The sequence below is a fragment of the Heliconius melpomene genome, chromosome 21 (assembly GCF_056956725.1).
Source record: "Heliconius melpomene rosina isolate 202511_hmr_F chromosome 21, ASM5695672v1, whole genome shotgun sequence".
Taxonomy (NCBI): domain Eukaryota; kingdom Metazoa; phylum Arthropoda; class Insecta; order Lepidoptera; family Nymphalidae; genus Heliconius; species Heliconius melpomene.
The window spans coordinates 10653091-10669873 of NC_140409.1; the positions used below are offsets into that span (position 1 = coordinate 10653091).

Below are 16783 nucleotides of genomic sequence, written 5' to 3' on the forward strand. Positions count from 1 at the left end.
CGTAGGTATTCATAATATATCAGTTTTTTTGTTCCTTTCTTGAGACCGTAGTGGCCGTAGTGAAAACGCGACAGTTGTGGGTTCGATTCTCACTCGGGAGAGTTAATTATTATTTATTAGTATTTTCATGTCTTCACTTCAAATTCGGAGGAAAATGGGGAAATGGAGTGTCATAATCCACACTAACCTTTTAATTTAAAGTTGTATTACTTTCCTATTTGTACAATATAAATATATATGTATATACATGCCGTGTACCATCAATCTTATTTATCTGGGGGCACAGCATTGCCCCCCCACTAAGTTGAGCTCCAAGCAAAGCACTGCCGTACCATCCTCTCCTGGAAACATTTTGGCGTATTTTTGTGCCCCTATTTGAGAACCTCTGGATAAATTAAGAGCTTTCAAATTATCGTCTCCTAGTAAACTATAAATAAGCAAACGCCATAACCTCAAAATTTCAAAAGTGTACGTGATATACTTCCAAAGTTAGCAAAAGCAAATTTTTATTATACTATTCCGACTCACTCACTTGGCCGTTGACTTCTATATATCAACGCCTAATTATGCTTAAAGAATGTTCAAGGATCGGTCACATAAAATTTAATTATATTAATTAAACATGCAAGGGCACAAAATGTATGTAATAAGCGCGACAGGTCGTGGGTTCGTGCAAACTCGAGAAGATGAAATATTTAATATTTTAATTTTCGCTTTGGTGTAGAGGCAAACGCGGCTTTTAGTTCCGCCACTCAACACGCAATGCTTGCAGAATTCGACGGAAAATGGGGAACGGAGTGTCTTAACACTAGGTTCTCTCTGCCTACTAATGGACAAAAAGAAATTAAAAGTAAAAATATGTACTTAATGTTTTTAAAGAGTTATGCGTTTATGATCTCCTTTGTAAGAAGCGTGAATCACTGAAGCAGTATATAACTCCATACACAGTATTTTAGTTATTTCAATGTACCTAATGTTTTTGTATAAGTATTAACAAGACACGGAATCCTGAGGTTTGATGTGAAATGCGAAGGTATCGCATAAAATCGACATATACATCGAGCGAAAAAAATATATAAAATTTAATTACATTTCAATTACTTCTATTTTATGTATAGGCTTAATTTTACCAGATTTAGAAAACATTTTACAAGTATAAAGTATAAACAGCTAGGTCAATAATTCTTCTTTATTACAGAAAAGATTTCTGTCAAATATGAAAAGAAGAAAATGCATATTTTCTTTTATTTTTTTTTTTCATTGATTTTATATTTAATTTTAGGAACAGTTGCCAATAAAATAAGAATATGTGAATATTATTCACCAACATTTATTTTAGCTTCACTTTTTTCTATACAGCAAGGCAGAAAGAGGGAACCTACACAGACAGACAGAGTCACTCCGTTCCCCGCTTTCCGTCAAGTTTTCGAAACATTGCGGGTTGAGTGGCAGAACTTTATGCCACGCTTTATTTTGTCACCAGAGTGAGGAAATGATGCGAATGAAATTCATTCCCCCGCGTTGGAATCGTCGCGTTTACTGAGACGAATCCAATATTTATTCCTATTCGATTAAAATATTCCTTCATCACAAAAACAAGACGTGTAAGGGGAACAAACAAAGTTTGATTCGCAACAAAGAGAAAGCCCTCAGTGATATAATGACATCGTTTATTAGTATATGCTTAATGAGAAGTTTATTGCGTATTTATACGTAATGCGTATCGTATCTATACGTAAAGAGCGACGATCAGCCGATACACATACTTCGATATCAAACCTTAGGAAGGCAGAAACAGGACTCGATTTCGAGGTGTACATTAGTTTAATCACAATTTCAAAATGTACAGGACTTATAAACATTTGGCATAAATAACTTGTCTTATGAATACAAATATGACAAACTAAATAAAATAGACTCTTATGATAATTCCAAAGTTTTGTAATTCTGAAAGGCTATAAATTCTTAATCAATTTTTCCATCGAGGTTCTTTTAGGCACTGTATTACAAATTTTGTGTAGGTTCGCCAAATAAATTAAAACGGCATCGCACTCTCATAAAACACATCCATTTTACATTTTAAAATGAAATTTTATAATATTGTTCATTTCATACATATATAGTTGACAGTTACAAAATATATATATATGTGATGTTTATAATAAAGATAATTGTTTGAAATGCGAGTACGACGCCTCGAGTCAGATCATTGGGGGGGATAATTCTTATAGTAAGAGAATCCGGGTGTAGGTAGTACCCGACTAGTACACGTTATAACTATACCCGAATAAAATCCGGGTCACATTTTCAACACTACAACACCGATATCCTGATTATTAATATTATTATATTTTGTCACTATTACTAAATATGATTACATGGTTATTATATGAGAGAAGCAAATAATAGTTTGCGGATAGGCGTACAGCATATAAACGTTTGTTCAAAATTCCTATTACTCTTTGGAATTATTCATAAATATAATAAACAACGCATCGTAACGTCTTCACCCACACACACATTTCGATATAATGTATATATTTAAATGCCGAGTCGTTAGTTACTATAAGCGTTCTCGTACACAAATCAATAAAAAAAATTATAATAATATTGTGTGTGTGTGTTATTTAAATTACCAAGTGGTGAAAATCAATAGAAAAACAAAAAAAATGTTGTTCAAATGTAAATCAACGTCGGGAAATCCCGATTAAGCCTACGAAAAAAGAAACAAATTCTATAAACGATCACAATAATTTAAAAAAAACTATAAGCGTACTTGTTAGAAATTAGAAATTATTTAGAAACCATGTTTTTTCACGATCCTCCAACCCGGGGACTGGGGACGGGAGACTCATTTAAACTCGGACTGTCAGATAATCAACACACGCGAAAAAACACACTAATTTCTCAACAAATTATAATAACGTAAATCAAATCTACTAATATTTAATAAAACAATCGTATCAAAAAAAAACAATAATCATTACAATACACGGTCCCATACAAATAAACACAGCCGGCCCGTCGTGAATCTGATAGTGTCAATGGATTGACATAGCAACTATGAAAACATATATTGCTTTCATAAGTCAGTTAGTTAGTTAGTTCAGTTCATATGCAGTTGATAACAAAAAAACTGTAATTTATTAAAGCATCCAATATCCATATTGTTCATAAATGATAACTTTATTTAAATTTATTACGAAATATTATCGTTGTCGTAACCCGTTACTAAGTCCGCTTGGTGTATGACAATGTCATATAAATGGCAAGCAAGCCTCAGTGCATCCACGATATATGCAATATCATTTATTTTATGATTTTACAGACTTGTGAGACTTTCTCACCAACCATTTTGGATTATGACTTTACACAATATCGCTAATTAACATAATCTAATACCAATATTATTGCAATAAATATTTTTCTCAGTCTTTGGTTCCATCCCAGTACGTAGCATATCATATGCTCTATTCCAATTAATTTCTTAGCTAATATTAAATTTTGTTCGCAACGGTCGGTCTATTGTTCGGAGTAACACAATATATGAGGATTTCCTTCTAAATCTATGAGCCCTATGAGCTTCTTTTAATATATTTTTTGTATTGCACGTGTTTTCGAAAATCACAGAAGTTTCAATAGAGATCTCTTAGAACAAAACATAAATTATAGTAATTTGTGTGTGTATGTTTCATTGATTCATTATACACGATGATTGTTGCACTATTTAATTATTTTTATAAAATAATGAAACAAAAAATTATTTAGACAATTTTTTAGTATTATTAGAAGTTCAAAATCGCAAAATTATATTAAAGGCACTTCAAAATATTTATTAAATTTCTTTTACGAATGGTTTTACTAAGTTCACCGTGTACAATAAAATTGTTTTACATATTAAATAAATCGTGTATTTCTTAAGTAAAATGATCGCAAGCAAGTGCAGTTACATAAATTTGTTACAATTTCTATAATAATAACAGCTCAAATTACAACATATTTTATATAAACATAAAATAGAAGGGAATTCGCTTTGCAAAATTTTGCAAGCAATGATTCGCCATACAATTTTCAATTAAGATTTTAGAAATAACAAAGTTTATTTACAAAGAAAATATATTTAACATTTTGACATTTTTTCAAAAGATCTACTGCTATATTATGGCATAGCACTGGTACACGTGAGCCTAATTAATAAATTCTTTTTAGCATATAATACAGTTTGTAACTATAACACCTAATAATTAATTATATTATTTATCTATTTAAAAAGTGAATCAATTTAAAGTGGAGAGAATAAGGCATTCTTTATTGGCAGTCGTCATTTATTAAAAAGGTCGTGTACCCACATTTAAGGCTTATAGCACAATGTTAAACAAAAATATATCGAAAAAGGTTGGATATTTAAATAGGAAAACGTCGAAATCGAGATTCTTCTAACTTTTCAGTGTAATATAAGCCTTAGGTCTCTTCATATATTATGTGCAGTCCGAACGTACGACGACCGTTCTTAGGAATGGTCGCGGAATTTTGAACAACGTGTATGCGAAAAAGAACCTCACAAAAAAGTAACAAGCAAACAAAACTCGGGTCACCTTTGATATGTTTCTCGCTCGTTAAAAACTATATTTTATAATCTGTACTGATCATATCTCTGAATTTGTTTCCTAAAAAAATTAGTAAATAATTCCTAAATGCTGCTAAAGAAATGGTCAGTCAGTCTCTCGTGAATACAATGACTGGTAAACTATACAACGTGAAGGCACTCTCGAGAAGCTCTAAATGACAATGATAAGCAAATTGAAGGTTGTGGAATAATATTAAATACTTTATCAAATGGGAGTTTGTAATGTTATAAGGAGGGTGCCGGAGGTTGTTATAGTTTACCGTTAGAATTTGAAATCAAACCTAGGATGTTTACCTACGTAGCAGTATATAGTTTTATCAGGCCTTCGCTGATGCTCCGTACGCTCTCACTCGCCCAGTTGTTCTGTAAAATATAAACAACACATTTAAATACAAGTGTTTAACTATACGGTATTAACTTCAGTCTCTATATATAATTTTCAAATATATTTGAATGTGGAGAGATTTAATAGTTACTGATTTTTATATAATTTCATTGTACTAAATAAAGCATTACAATAAATAAAATTAGAAACATCCACAACTCACAACCACGGTTTTGGGATCGATTCCCACTTGAAGGAGTGAAAGTTTTTGTATTTTCATTTCCTCGCTGTGGTTAAGGGGCAAAGCGCGACGTTAAATTCTTCCACTCAACACACAGTTCAAATTCGGTGGAAAGTGGGGAGCGCAGGTTTTCAAAAAAGGGAACGGAGTGTTTTAACACTAGGCTAAAAAAAAATATATATATTGACCGGCGAGTGGGCGCCTCGGCCTGAATCCGCGACTGCCGTCGGGCCCGCGCGGCGGCCGCGCGAGCACGACGCGCGGCCCCGGCTCCTCCAGCGATATGGTGCGGAGACGGGCCAGCAGGCGGGACGGACGCTCGGTGTGCGTCTTGGCCGGCTTCTGGGTCGATCTGATAGGTGGTGGAATAATATCATGTCATACATTAAATATATTTGAGAATAGGGACCCGCTCGCAGTTTCACCCAATTGAACTACATATTTATTTATTTACTAATCGGAATAACTTTTGTGTTATAATAAAATTAACTTAATAAAACAGCTATTTTATAGCAATTTCGTACAAAAAGATTACTTTTCAACAAAAGACTACAAACTTTCATATACTACGTATCCGAGAAACTCACAGAAAGTAAAAAAAATGAAAATTTTAAGTAAAATTCTTCTTTTTTTAACCGACTTCTGTAAGAAAAGGAGGTTATCAATTCGACTGTATTTTTTTTTCAAATTACATGTCAGCACGAAATTATAAATTATGTATAACATAACTACTACCTTTTTTGCGTTCCTCCTAAGTATGTCCCAGAGTATATAATAACTTAATAGAAGATTTATTTATAAAGTCATTTTTTATTTATACACGAAATTATAGAAAAGATGATGATATACCTATCGGGTTTGGACATTTTCGGAAGGGAGCTGCGACCATCGGAGGTCCTATGTAGCTGGTGTCCGCTGGACAATCCTGCGTGCGAACTGGAAGATGGTTGTGACCTGCCAAATATAATAAATAAAATATTTGTTTGTATTAGAGGCCGTCGTGGCGCAGCGGCTAGAGGATGTTACTGTAACGCGACGGTTGTGGGTTCGATCCCCACTAGAGGAAGTGAAATATTTATTTACGTTTATATTTCCATTTCTTCGCCCTCGGTGTCGAGGCAAAACGCGGCGTTGAGTTCTGCCACTCAACACACAATTCCTCCAGAATTCGGCAGAAAATAACGAACGCAGTGTCTTAGCACTGGGTTCCCTCTGCCTACCCTGCTGTGTGAGGGATACAGCGTGAAGCTGATTTAATTTAATTTTCTTGTTAGTATTCATTAGTAATTGAGGCTATCGTAGCGCAGGAGCACAAACGTGCTAGTATAAACGCGACGTTTGTGAGTTCGATGCCGACTCGGGGGAATCAAATAATTAAATATTTTCATTTCCTCGCTTTCAGTGATCGTTCGATTTTCGCTAAGAATAGCCGTGTCAAACGCAAACGCGCGCACCTACGGTGCAAAGTGTTAACGCAGCACAACATAGTCGTCGAGGCGGCCGGACGGAGACGATGACCTAGATAATTATTGCTCAAACGACAAATCATATTGTTAAGGCGAAGTTATTACTAGCCTAAACAATGAGTACACCTTCGAAAGATCGAATAATCCTAACAACGGAATTGGAACATACGCTATATACCCGACTTAAAGAATTTCAATGTCACCACCGAGAGAAAAAAGAAGAGCGAATATAACTGCAAGATCTAGTAGAAGATCTCAAAAAACAAATAGAAATTCTACAGCAACACCTACAATGTGTTGCAGAAAAACCAATGCAAGTTCCATCAACATCAAATATGGATACTGCGCCACAACATACCGAATATGAGACTGATGAAGAAGAACTTGCGAGAGAAACGGAGTGGATTAGGGTAAAGACTAGAAAAAAAAGAAAATTGAACGTGTCACCTGAGTTATCACCCAAAAATAAAATAAAAGAAAATGTCAGAAAAATCGCCTCACCACCTCCTATCATAGTAGACGGCGTGGAAAATTACCAAAATTTTTATGACTTTCTGTCTACAGAACACACCACTGGCACCTTCACTGTGATGATGTTGAATGGCGGAAGTGTCAAAATAAATGCTTGCGATGGTGCAATATATCGCTCCATTACATAGACGCTGACAGAGAATAATTGTCTCTGGCACTCTTATGAAAATAAGCAGGAAAGACCTATTAGAGTAATAGTAAAGAAATTACCCTCTACCTGCAAGCCTGATAGAATTGTTGAAGATCTTAAAATTAAAGGTTTCAAAATACAGGATGCAGTAAACAAATTGAGCTGGAAAACTAAGGAGCCGCTCAACATGTTCACTCTTACTTTCAGCAATGAAGAAGAAATTAAAAGGATCTATGAAATAAAATATATCCTAGGTTGCACTATTGAAATACAACCCCTCCGATCTACAAAACCGATTCCCCAGTGTAAAAGATGCCAGGTTTATGGACATACACAAAAGTACTGTGCCAAAGAGCCTAGGTGCGTCAAGTGTACTGGTAAGCATTTTACCAAAGACTGTACAAAACCATCTACAGAAAAACCAAAATGTGTACACTGCGGTGAACCACACCCTGCTAATTACAGAGGCTGCATGATCGCCAAAGAAATGCAAAAAATGCGTAATAAAACACTAAAAATGTCTTCGCCTATGCAACAACAGCAAGAGTCGAAAGCAAGAGAGCCTACTACAAGCAAAGCAAATAACATAACAACCGGTTTAAATAAAAAAATGTCTTTTGCCCAAGCTACTAGAGGAAAACCCATAGTAACACAGAGTGAAGGCGAACAAAATAACCCAAAAGAGCACAAACTGGATGAAATCTTGAAGCTCATGATCAACTTCGATGAGCGTTTAAAAGAGATCGAAAATAGCACTAAGCTAGCAGCTATACCCAGACACAAAAAATGATTAGAAAACTTAAAATCATGGTTTGGAACTGCAATGGACTATTAAAACACCAAAACGAACTGCAAGTAGTCCTAGATATAGAAAATATAAACCTGTGTCTCGTATCAGAAACACATTTTACCAAACAATCTTACATACATCTTAGAGGTTACAAACTCTACCATGCACTACACCCAGATAATAAAAGTAGAGGTGGCAGTGCAGTTATCGTAAGGGACCGTATCAAACATCAGGAAATAAATAAATGTGGAGAACCAGACATCCAATCTGTGGCAATTCAAATAGAGACAAAACAATATTCAATCACGGTAGCAGCAATTTACTGTCCACCAAGACACGTAATCAAAAGAGAAAAGTACCTACTTACTAACTTGAAACGACCTATTACCCAGATTCCACCATTAAAAATGGGAGACGGAAAATGGGCCGTAAGTAATGAGCAAAAAGCTAAAGCATTCGCAGAATATCTAGAAAATATCTTTAAGCCGAACGATGATAATGAAAACCAGGATCCTGTTCCATTAAATTCTTGTGATGAAAGTCAAGACATAAAACTGGTTTCACCTAGAGAAGTCTGGCGTGAAATAAAACAAAAAATTAACCGGAAAAAATCTCCTGGATTTGATTTAATCTCAGGAGATATAATACATAATCTATCAAGAAAAGCTATAGTTAAACTAACGAACTTAATTAATGCTGCATTTAGACTTAAATGTGTGCCAGATCTATGGAAAGTAGCTGAAGTAATAATGATAGCAAAGCCGGGGAAACCACCCCAAGAGATAACATCTTACAGACCAATCTCACTTCTACCTATTATGTCAAAGCTATTTGAAAAAATGTTTTTAAAAAGGCTCAAGCCAGTCCTGGAGAGTAAGAAACTCATTCCAGATCATCAATTTGGTTTCAGAGAACAACACTCAACCATTGATCAAGTTCATAGAATAACAAACCTCATTGAGAAAACATTGGAAAATAAAGAAGTCTGTACTACTATCTTTCTTGACGTTGCACAAGCTTTTGATAAAGTATGGCATGAAGGTTTATTATTGAAACTAAAAAGAGTGTTGCCCATTGAATATGTAGATTTAATTAAATCATACTTATTAAATAGGGCGTTTAGAATAAGACAACAAAATTATTTTTCTGATATCAAAGAAATCAAAGCAGGGGTACCACAAGGAAGTGTGTTGGGTCCGGTTCTCTACCTACTTTATACCTATGATATCCCTCAGTTAGAAAATAATACTATCGCAATACTATTTTTCCTACTGCCATAATGGCAGTAGGAAAAACTCATGCAGAAGCAGCCAAAAAAGTTCAAGAAGCTATGAACAAAATTCACAATTGGACAAAACATTGGAAAATTAAATTAAATTAAACAAAGTCGGTTCATATTAACTTCACTTACAAAAGAGATGAATATCACCCCATATTCATTAATGACCAAATAATACCATATCAAAATACAGCAAAGTACTTGGGCATGATGCTGGATGCTAAACTACGCTGGAAAGCTCACGTTAAGAAGAATAAATTATAAGCAAAAAATCATTTTTAGAAAAAGCTTTTATTTAAATGCTCTAAAAAGAAGAAAATAAAATTTGTCTTTTAAATTTTAACTATCAACTCATAACCTCATTGTACACAATTTATATGATCATAAAAGCTTGTCGCGCGATTTACTTGTGTAAATTAACTAGTACTAATTTAATTATGTAAAATCTGCTAAGTTTCAATGTTTAAAATTTCAAGTTAATTAAATATTGATTACCGCGACAAGCTTTTATAATCATATAAATTGTGTACAATGAGGTTATGAGTTGATAGTTAAAATTTAAAAGACAAATTTTATTTTCTTCTTTTTAGAGCATTTAAATAAAAGCTTTTTCTAAAAATGATTTTTTGCTTATAATTTATTTTTTAATTTTTAGTTACCACTGGCTAGGTTTCTCACACTAGAGACATGTACCACGATTCCGCTTCTATGGTTAGGAATGCTGTTGACGACACTAGACCCTTCCCGATTACAGTGGGGGTTCACCAGGGTTCGAATCTTAGTTCGTTCTTATTCAATGTAGTGCAGCCTCCATGGCTGATGATGTATGCCGACGACATAGCACTCATTGACGAGAACCGACGAGCACTCATTGACGCTGGAGCGTAAAGTAAACCTCTGGAAGGGTACGCTTGAGAACAGCGGTCTTAAACTAAATGTGTCGAAGACCGAGTACATTGCCTGCGGGAGCCCGGACTCGAGCACAATCCTTATAGGTCCTGAGCCAGCCGTTAAGTCAGAAAAGTTCAGGTACCTTGGATCCGTTATGCACGAGTCGGGAGGCATCGATCACGATGTCCATGGCCGGATAAGTGCTGCCTGGGCCAAATGGTGGGAGGTCACTGGTGTGGTCTGTGACCAAAGAAAACCGCCAAGCTCAAGGGACTGATATACAAGAGCATCATACGACCGGTTCTTTTATACGGCCGCGAATGTTGGCCAGCAATATCTCGGCGCATGCTTGGTAGATGGGCGGCGTAACGAGGTCTGACTGCATACCCAACACATTCGTTCGAGGTAATCTTGGGGTCCGTGACGTAGCGGATAAGCTCCAAGAGCGCCGCCTGAGATGGTTTGGCCACGTTACGCGCCGGTATCCGGTACTATGTCGGATGCAAGTGCCTTGCTATATCAATTCCTGGAGTGAGACCTCCTGGACGCCTAAGGAAGCGCTGGTTGGATATCGTGATGCCGGATATGAGAGCCAATGGTCTAACGAGGACGCAAAAGACCGCGAAAAGTGGAGTAGGTTGAGTAGGAAAGCAGACCCTGGCAATAGCCGGGATTAATGCCAGGAGGAAGAAGGTTTCTCACACTAGATGTCATATTATTATTCTAATTATTCTCGGCAAGCCCTTTCATTTGATACCATTATTGCAGTTGTGCATAAATAATAACTATTCCGCCATCTTAGATGTTCCACCATATTGGATTTAGAATGACGTTAGATTATTTTTCGAGTTGCTCTCAATGAGCCCTTTCATTTGATATCCATATTGTAGAAGTAGACTAAAATTAACTATTCGGCTATCTTGGATGGTCCCCCATATTGGATTTAGAATGACGTCACATTATTTCTCAAGTTGCTCTCAAGAAGCCCTTTCATTTGATACCCATATTATAGAAGTGCATGAAATATAACTATTCCGCCATCTTGGATGGTCCGCCTTATTAGATTTAGAATGACGTCACATCATTTTTCAAGTTGCTCTTAAGAAGCCCTTTCATTTGATACCTGTAATGTACAAGTGCATCAAAAATAACATTTGTTACTTTGGATGGTTCGCCATATAAGATTTAGAATGACGTTACACTATTTTTCCAGTTACTCTCAACAAGCCCTTTCATTTGATACCCATATTATAGAAGTACATTAAATATAACTATTCCGCCATCCTGGATGGTCCACCATATTGTATTTAGAATGAAGTCACAAACCTTATCGTGCATTGTCATCCAAACCAAACGTGTATACAAAATTTCAGCTCAATCGTACGAACATACCTTTCATTATTTGAAAGCACAAAAATCTTGAATCGTGTCAATTCTATTGGATTTCAAGTAATGTCACATTATTTTTCTAATTGTTCTCGGCAAGATCTTTCATTTGATACCCATATTGCAGAGGTGCATAAATAATAACTATTCCGCCATCTTAGATGTTCCGCCATATTGGATTTAGTATAACGTCACATTATTTTTAGAGTTACGGTCAACGACCCATTTCATTTAATATCTATATTGTAGAAGTAGACCAAATAGATACTCGGCTATCTTCGATTTCCTCCTTATGGGATTTAGAGTGACATCACATTATTTTTCGAGTTGCTCTCAACGAGTCCTTTCATTTGATACCCATATTGTAGAAGTACATTAAAAATAACAATTCCGCCATCTTGCATGGTCCGCCATATTAGATTTAGAATGACGTCACATATTTTATCGTGCATTGTCATCCAAAGTAAACGTGTATACAAAATTTCAGCTCAATCGGTTGACGATATCTACTTCAAAATTGAGCTCTAAGATTTCACCCGAACCCACATACATACATTGCAAGTTAAATAAAAGCTTTTAAAAAAGAGGAGTTAGAAATGCGATACAATAGGATGTACTGGCTGCTTGGAAGAAATTCTACTCTAGCAGTTCAAAACAAGATCTTACTATACAAACAAGTCCTCATGCCAATATGGACCTACGGGATACAGCTGTGCAGGCAAAAGTAACATAGACATCATACAGTGATTCCAGAATAAAGTACTTAGAGCAGTAGTTAGTGCTCCTTGGTATATTCGAAACGACGACCTCCACAGGGACCTCAATATAGAGTTCGTTGATAAAGTCATTAAGAAATATGCTGCTCACGAACACAGACTTCATCATCATGTGAACGTCGAGGCAATCCAGCTCCTCGACAACACGGACATAGTGAGAAGACTCAAAAGAATTAAACCTTTCGAGTTAGTGTAGTGCATAACAGTTGAGTGGTGAAAGTGTAATCGTAAATATAAAGAACACATTAACTAAGTGTCTTCCCCTTAAATAGAGACAATAAGAAAAGTGCCGATGGACACAATCTTAGCATAGTATTGTTTATTATAAAAGTAGGTTAAAATTAAATTACTCATTAGTCAACGTAATGGCTAGATCGTAATATAACATTATTAGTGTAAGTAAGTTTGTATACGCTAATAATAAATATAAAAAAAAAAAAAATTCCTCGCTTTGATAACAAGACAAAGCGCGGTATTAAATTCCGTTCGTGAAGAACGAATGGTCTCTACACGAAGTTTTGTTTAGCATACTAACCCGATTTTAACCACATTGCAAGCGGATGACTTCCCGTTCCTCGTGTTGGTCAGCATAACAAACTCCACGGCGTCACCGGGCTGGAGATCCGCCGAGTTGCCACGTACCTCCGACATGTGGAAGAAGAGACGACGAGAGTCCTCCGATTCGACTGATAGAAATCCAAAGCCATCTGGAATGTTGATACAGGACATATTTTCATTAAACATATGAACATATTTTTTTTCCGTTTTTTGTTTAAGTTAATTTATGTTTATTTTTCGTTTTGTATTTCAGTTAATTAATATCAATTATGGTGTAATAAAGTATTAAAAATAAATAAATGAACTATTCTGTCCGTGACGGGTCACTGTTGAAAGTTGAAATATACTGTTTTAATGTTTTTAGCTTCACGCTGTATGCGGGTAGGCAAAGAGAACCTGGGAACCTAGTGTTAAGAGACTCTGTTCCCGATTCAAAACACTTCCGTTCTCTGCTTTCCGCTCGCGCATTATATCGATGTCATATCAATCATTCAAAATGTAATAAATAAATCCTATATTTCTTACATATTTAAAAGAGTTGAAATTAAAAGAATACATTTATCGGATTCTCATATCAAAATCTTAAATTTGGATTTTTCTCCAATCGAAATCTAGCAACATACCTTTAATAGCATCAACAATGGCTCTACGCTTCTTCCTCACAGGCACAATGTTGGTCGCCCTGCCCTCAGCGTCCGCCTGGAAGGCGACCGGGTCCCCAACTTGCAGTATCTCGCGCTTGCACGAGAGCCCCATTATACCGAACTCGTACGATAGACCGCGCTCTGTTTGGATGAGACCTGTGCATTTTGTCTTTATTAATCTTAATTGTTATTGTTAACAACAACCACCCCCCCCCCCCCCCCCATGAGTAATTATTTGTTATTATTTTAAAACTCCCCCTGTGTATTTATTAGATTTTTTTTTGCTGAATCCTTTATATGACAGGATAACCGTTGTAAAAGATATTTTTATATGGTTTATAACGGATATACTTTAATGTTTTAATTAAATTTTATCGCCATGACAGCCCGTACATTCTCGTCTAAACTAATACTACTTCATATGACAAGGTAGGCATTGTAAAAGATATTTAAAGTTTACTCTTTATAAACAATGTAAACAGCGTAAAATTTTGTCACCTTTATATACTCATCCAAACTATATACTACATTCATATTACCTGAATACCTAGCTTGATCAGGATTAAGGGCTCTCAGGGTACGTACGACCGTGCCTTTCGACATAACCTTCAACGGTTTCGCTATATGAATACTTCCTCGAGGTAATACACGAACAAACTCCGCACTGGCACACCCTCCGCCGGATCCGTTCCCGCGACCAAGACTGTACTCCACTTCCGTGCCCAGCTCCAGACTGTCGGGGTTGCCTTCGAAATTACTGGAAGTAATAATTTTAAAATTATTAATAACAATAATTACGTTATATAAAATTAAAATAAACAATTGTTATAGTTGATTGTCATAAATTCGCTTTCAACAAACTTTACAGAAAATACAGCATTTATGAATAGCAAAGTTAAAGTTAAATCGTACATATAAAAAAACAGTTAAATTTATCATTAAAACGAGTATAGTACAACTATACCGTCATTAATGTCATTTAATGTTATGAAGTGCAATCAGGGAAAGTTAACAGCACTTTACGGTCGTCTTTTAGTGCATTATTTAGTTGCAAACACTCATCGTGTATCAATGTACACAACATTAACCTCATAATCCTATTTTAGACTAGTCGTATTACTAGAAATAATTAGATTGAATATATAATACGAATAAAGACATAATATTAAGTGTTTAACCAGCTAAATCAGTTTTATGTTTATTCGTTTGTGTACATTTTTTATATCTTTGGAAAGTGTAAAAAATACGTAATTACCTAAAGGGTATTTTGTATTTTTGTATTTTATTTCATTTACAAAAAAAAATGAAATTGCGAAAACCTATATACATACATACAGGTAACCATTTAAAATAAATAATAAAAATAAGTAGTAAGGTAAAATAATACAATTATGATGTAAGTTAATCAAAAATAAATTCTATTAGATAGGTATATATTAAGAGCAAAGCATTACGTTTAAATCACAATTAGGAACACAGTGCAAGATATATTTACTTATTTTTTTTTATTTCACACAATCTTTTGGCTTCTAGCAGAGTCAAAAGACCTAGTGTCGCTTCGTTTCACATCTTACATCCAGATTCGACCATCTGCGTATTGAGTGACAGAACTTAACGCCACAGTTTGTCTCCGCCTCGGCCACCAACGCGGAGAAACCCAAGCCGTTACCCAGGTGGGGATTGTACCCACAACATTCCTACTTTCTGTACCACTATGGTCTTAAAGGCATTAAATGTAGACAAGGTTTGATTTAATTACATACAAAATTGCAAGCGAATAACTTGTATTATTATAGTACTTCAAATTATAATAGCTTGGGCAGCCAGCGCGAATATAAAAGGTTCAAAGCAATTTCCATATAAAGTCGAGTTTTATAAGTTATCAAGCAATCATATTGTCTAACCATGTGATGTTGCAATTACTTTAACAAGTTATAGGGAGTGCATATACTCGACAAATTAGAGTGTTTACAAAAAGGCAATTGGAATTAAAATAGAAAAACATTTTTATAACAAAAAAATGTAATTGGAAATACCACATAAAGTATATGCTATATAGTGTTAGATAATTATTTCGCACTATATAAATTTCATAATTCGCCAATTTTTTATATTCGCAAAGCAACAAATTGATGTCACCATCTAAGTCAACAATTATATTGTTCAATTCATGAATACATTATAAACGGGATAACTAGTTATCTTAAAAAGACAAAGTATAAAAATGAAGAGACATGTATATGATAAACGAACCATATTCGCAGTGCAATTTCGAAATTCCATCCCAATCCCATTTTCAGTCAAACGCTATGCCGCTACGTCACGACGCCCTCAATAAAATAAGGTAAATATTATATTTCCAAATGATTAAAGTTATAATCAAATCGGAAACGATGGGATTTTATTATTGTCCGCAATTGATGCTAACTCCCTTGCCTCATATTTTGTATAGCATTTTAAATAGTTTCCATTTTAAAGTGAATAAGTGTTTAAAATACAAGCAACAAAGTATCAATTGCAAACAAGAAAGTAAAAATAATTCTTGTTGCATCTTTTAAAATAGATACCTATTTTTTTATAGATATTTTGAATTTAAGAAGGTTATATTTACCTGAAATGGAAGAAAACTTCGTTGTTGTGGTCAGCGGTTTCTATGAATCCAAAGCCGTCCTTCAGAGCCGCTATGAATCCTTGCATGATGGGTCGGAGGTTCGAGGCTCCGTTCGCGGTGCCATTTGTGAGGCTGTGTTGAGTTTGTATGGCCATTGCTACCAACTCTTTAGTCCTTTTTACCTAGAAAAGTTAAACTATAAATTAAATACCTATATATCCGTAAAACAACTAATAAATATCAATAGCATTGTTCCGTCTCAATGTAGAGACCGTATTTATTGTATTTCTTTATTATTTATTTAGTAAAAACATCAAGAACCAAAATAAGTATTAATATAACTAAGAGATGAATATCATATTGACGGATTTAACATCATCATAGTAAAACATGTTGTATAGATAGTATAAAAAGTTGTTATAATATTTATTAGTTTAAATTATCACAAATAAGAATTTAGTTCATCAACGTGTCGATTTTGTTATAGATGTTAATAGCGTAAATTAGTAAATGATTAAGTTAAAAATT

At 34.9% G+C, this 16783-nt stretch overlaps 1 protein-coding gene across 3 annotated transcripts in view; it reads right to left on the bottom strand.

Annotated features, from left to right (window-relative positions):
• Nucleotides 1-1653: 1653 nt before the first annotated feature.
• Nucleotides 1654-16783, bottom strand: part of Unr (cold shock domain-containing Unr) — a 29864-nt gene continuing 14734 nt past the window's right edge. For all 3 annotated transcript variants that reach the window (XM_085206292.1, XM_085206293.1, XM_085206294.1), the window contains exons 11-17: nucleotides 16256-16437; nucleotides 14184-14401; nucleotides 13624-13800; nucleotides 12978-13149; nucleotides 6043-6147; nucleotides 5382-5545; nucleotides 1654-4990 (exon numbers count right to left, since the gene is read on the bottom strand). In XM_085206292.1, coding sequence (XP_085062418.1) covers nucleotides 4974-4990; nucleotides 5382-5545; nucleotides 6043-6147; nucleotides 12978-13149; nucleotides 13624-13800; nucleotides 14184-14401; nucleotides 16256-16437 — 1035 coding nt within the window. In that variant the 3' untranslated portion in view covers nucleotides 1654-4973. The remainder of the gene's footprint in view (nucleotides 4991-5381; nucleotides 5546-6042; nucleotides 6148-12977; nucleotides 13150-13623; nucleotides 13801-14183; nucleotides 14402-16255; nucleotides 16438-16783) is intronic.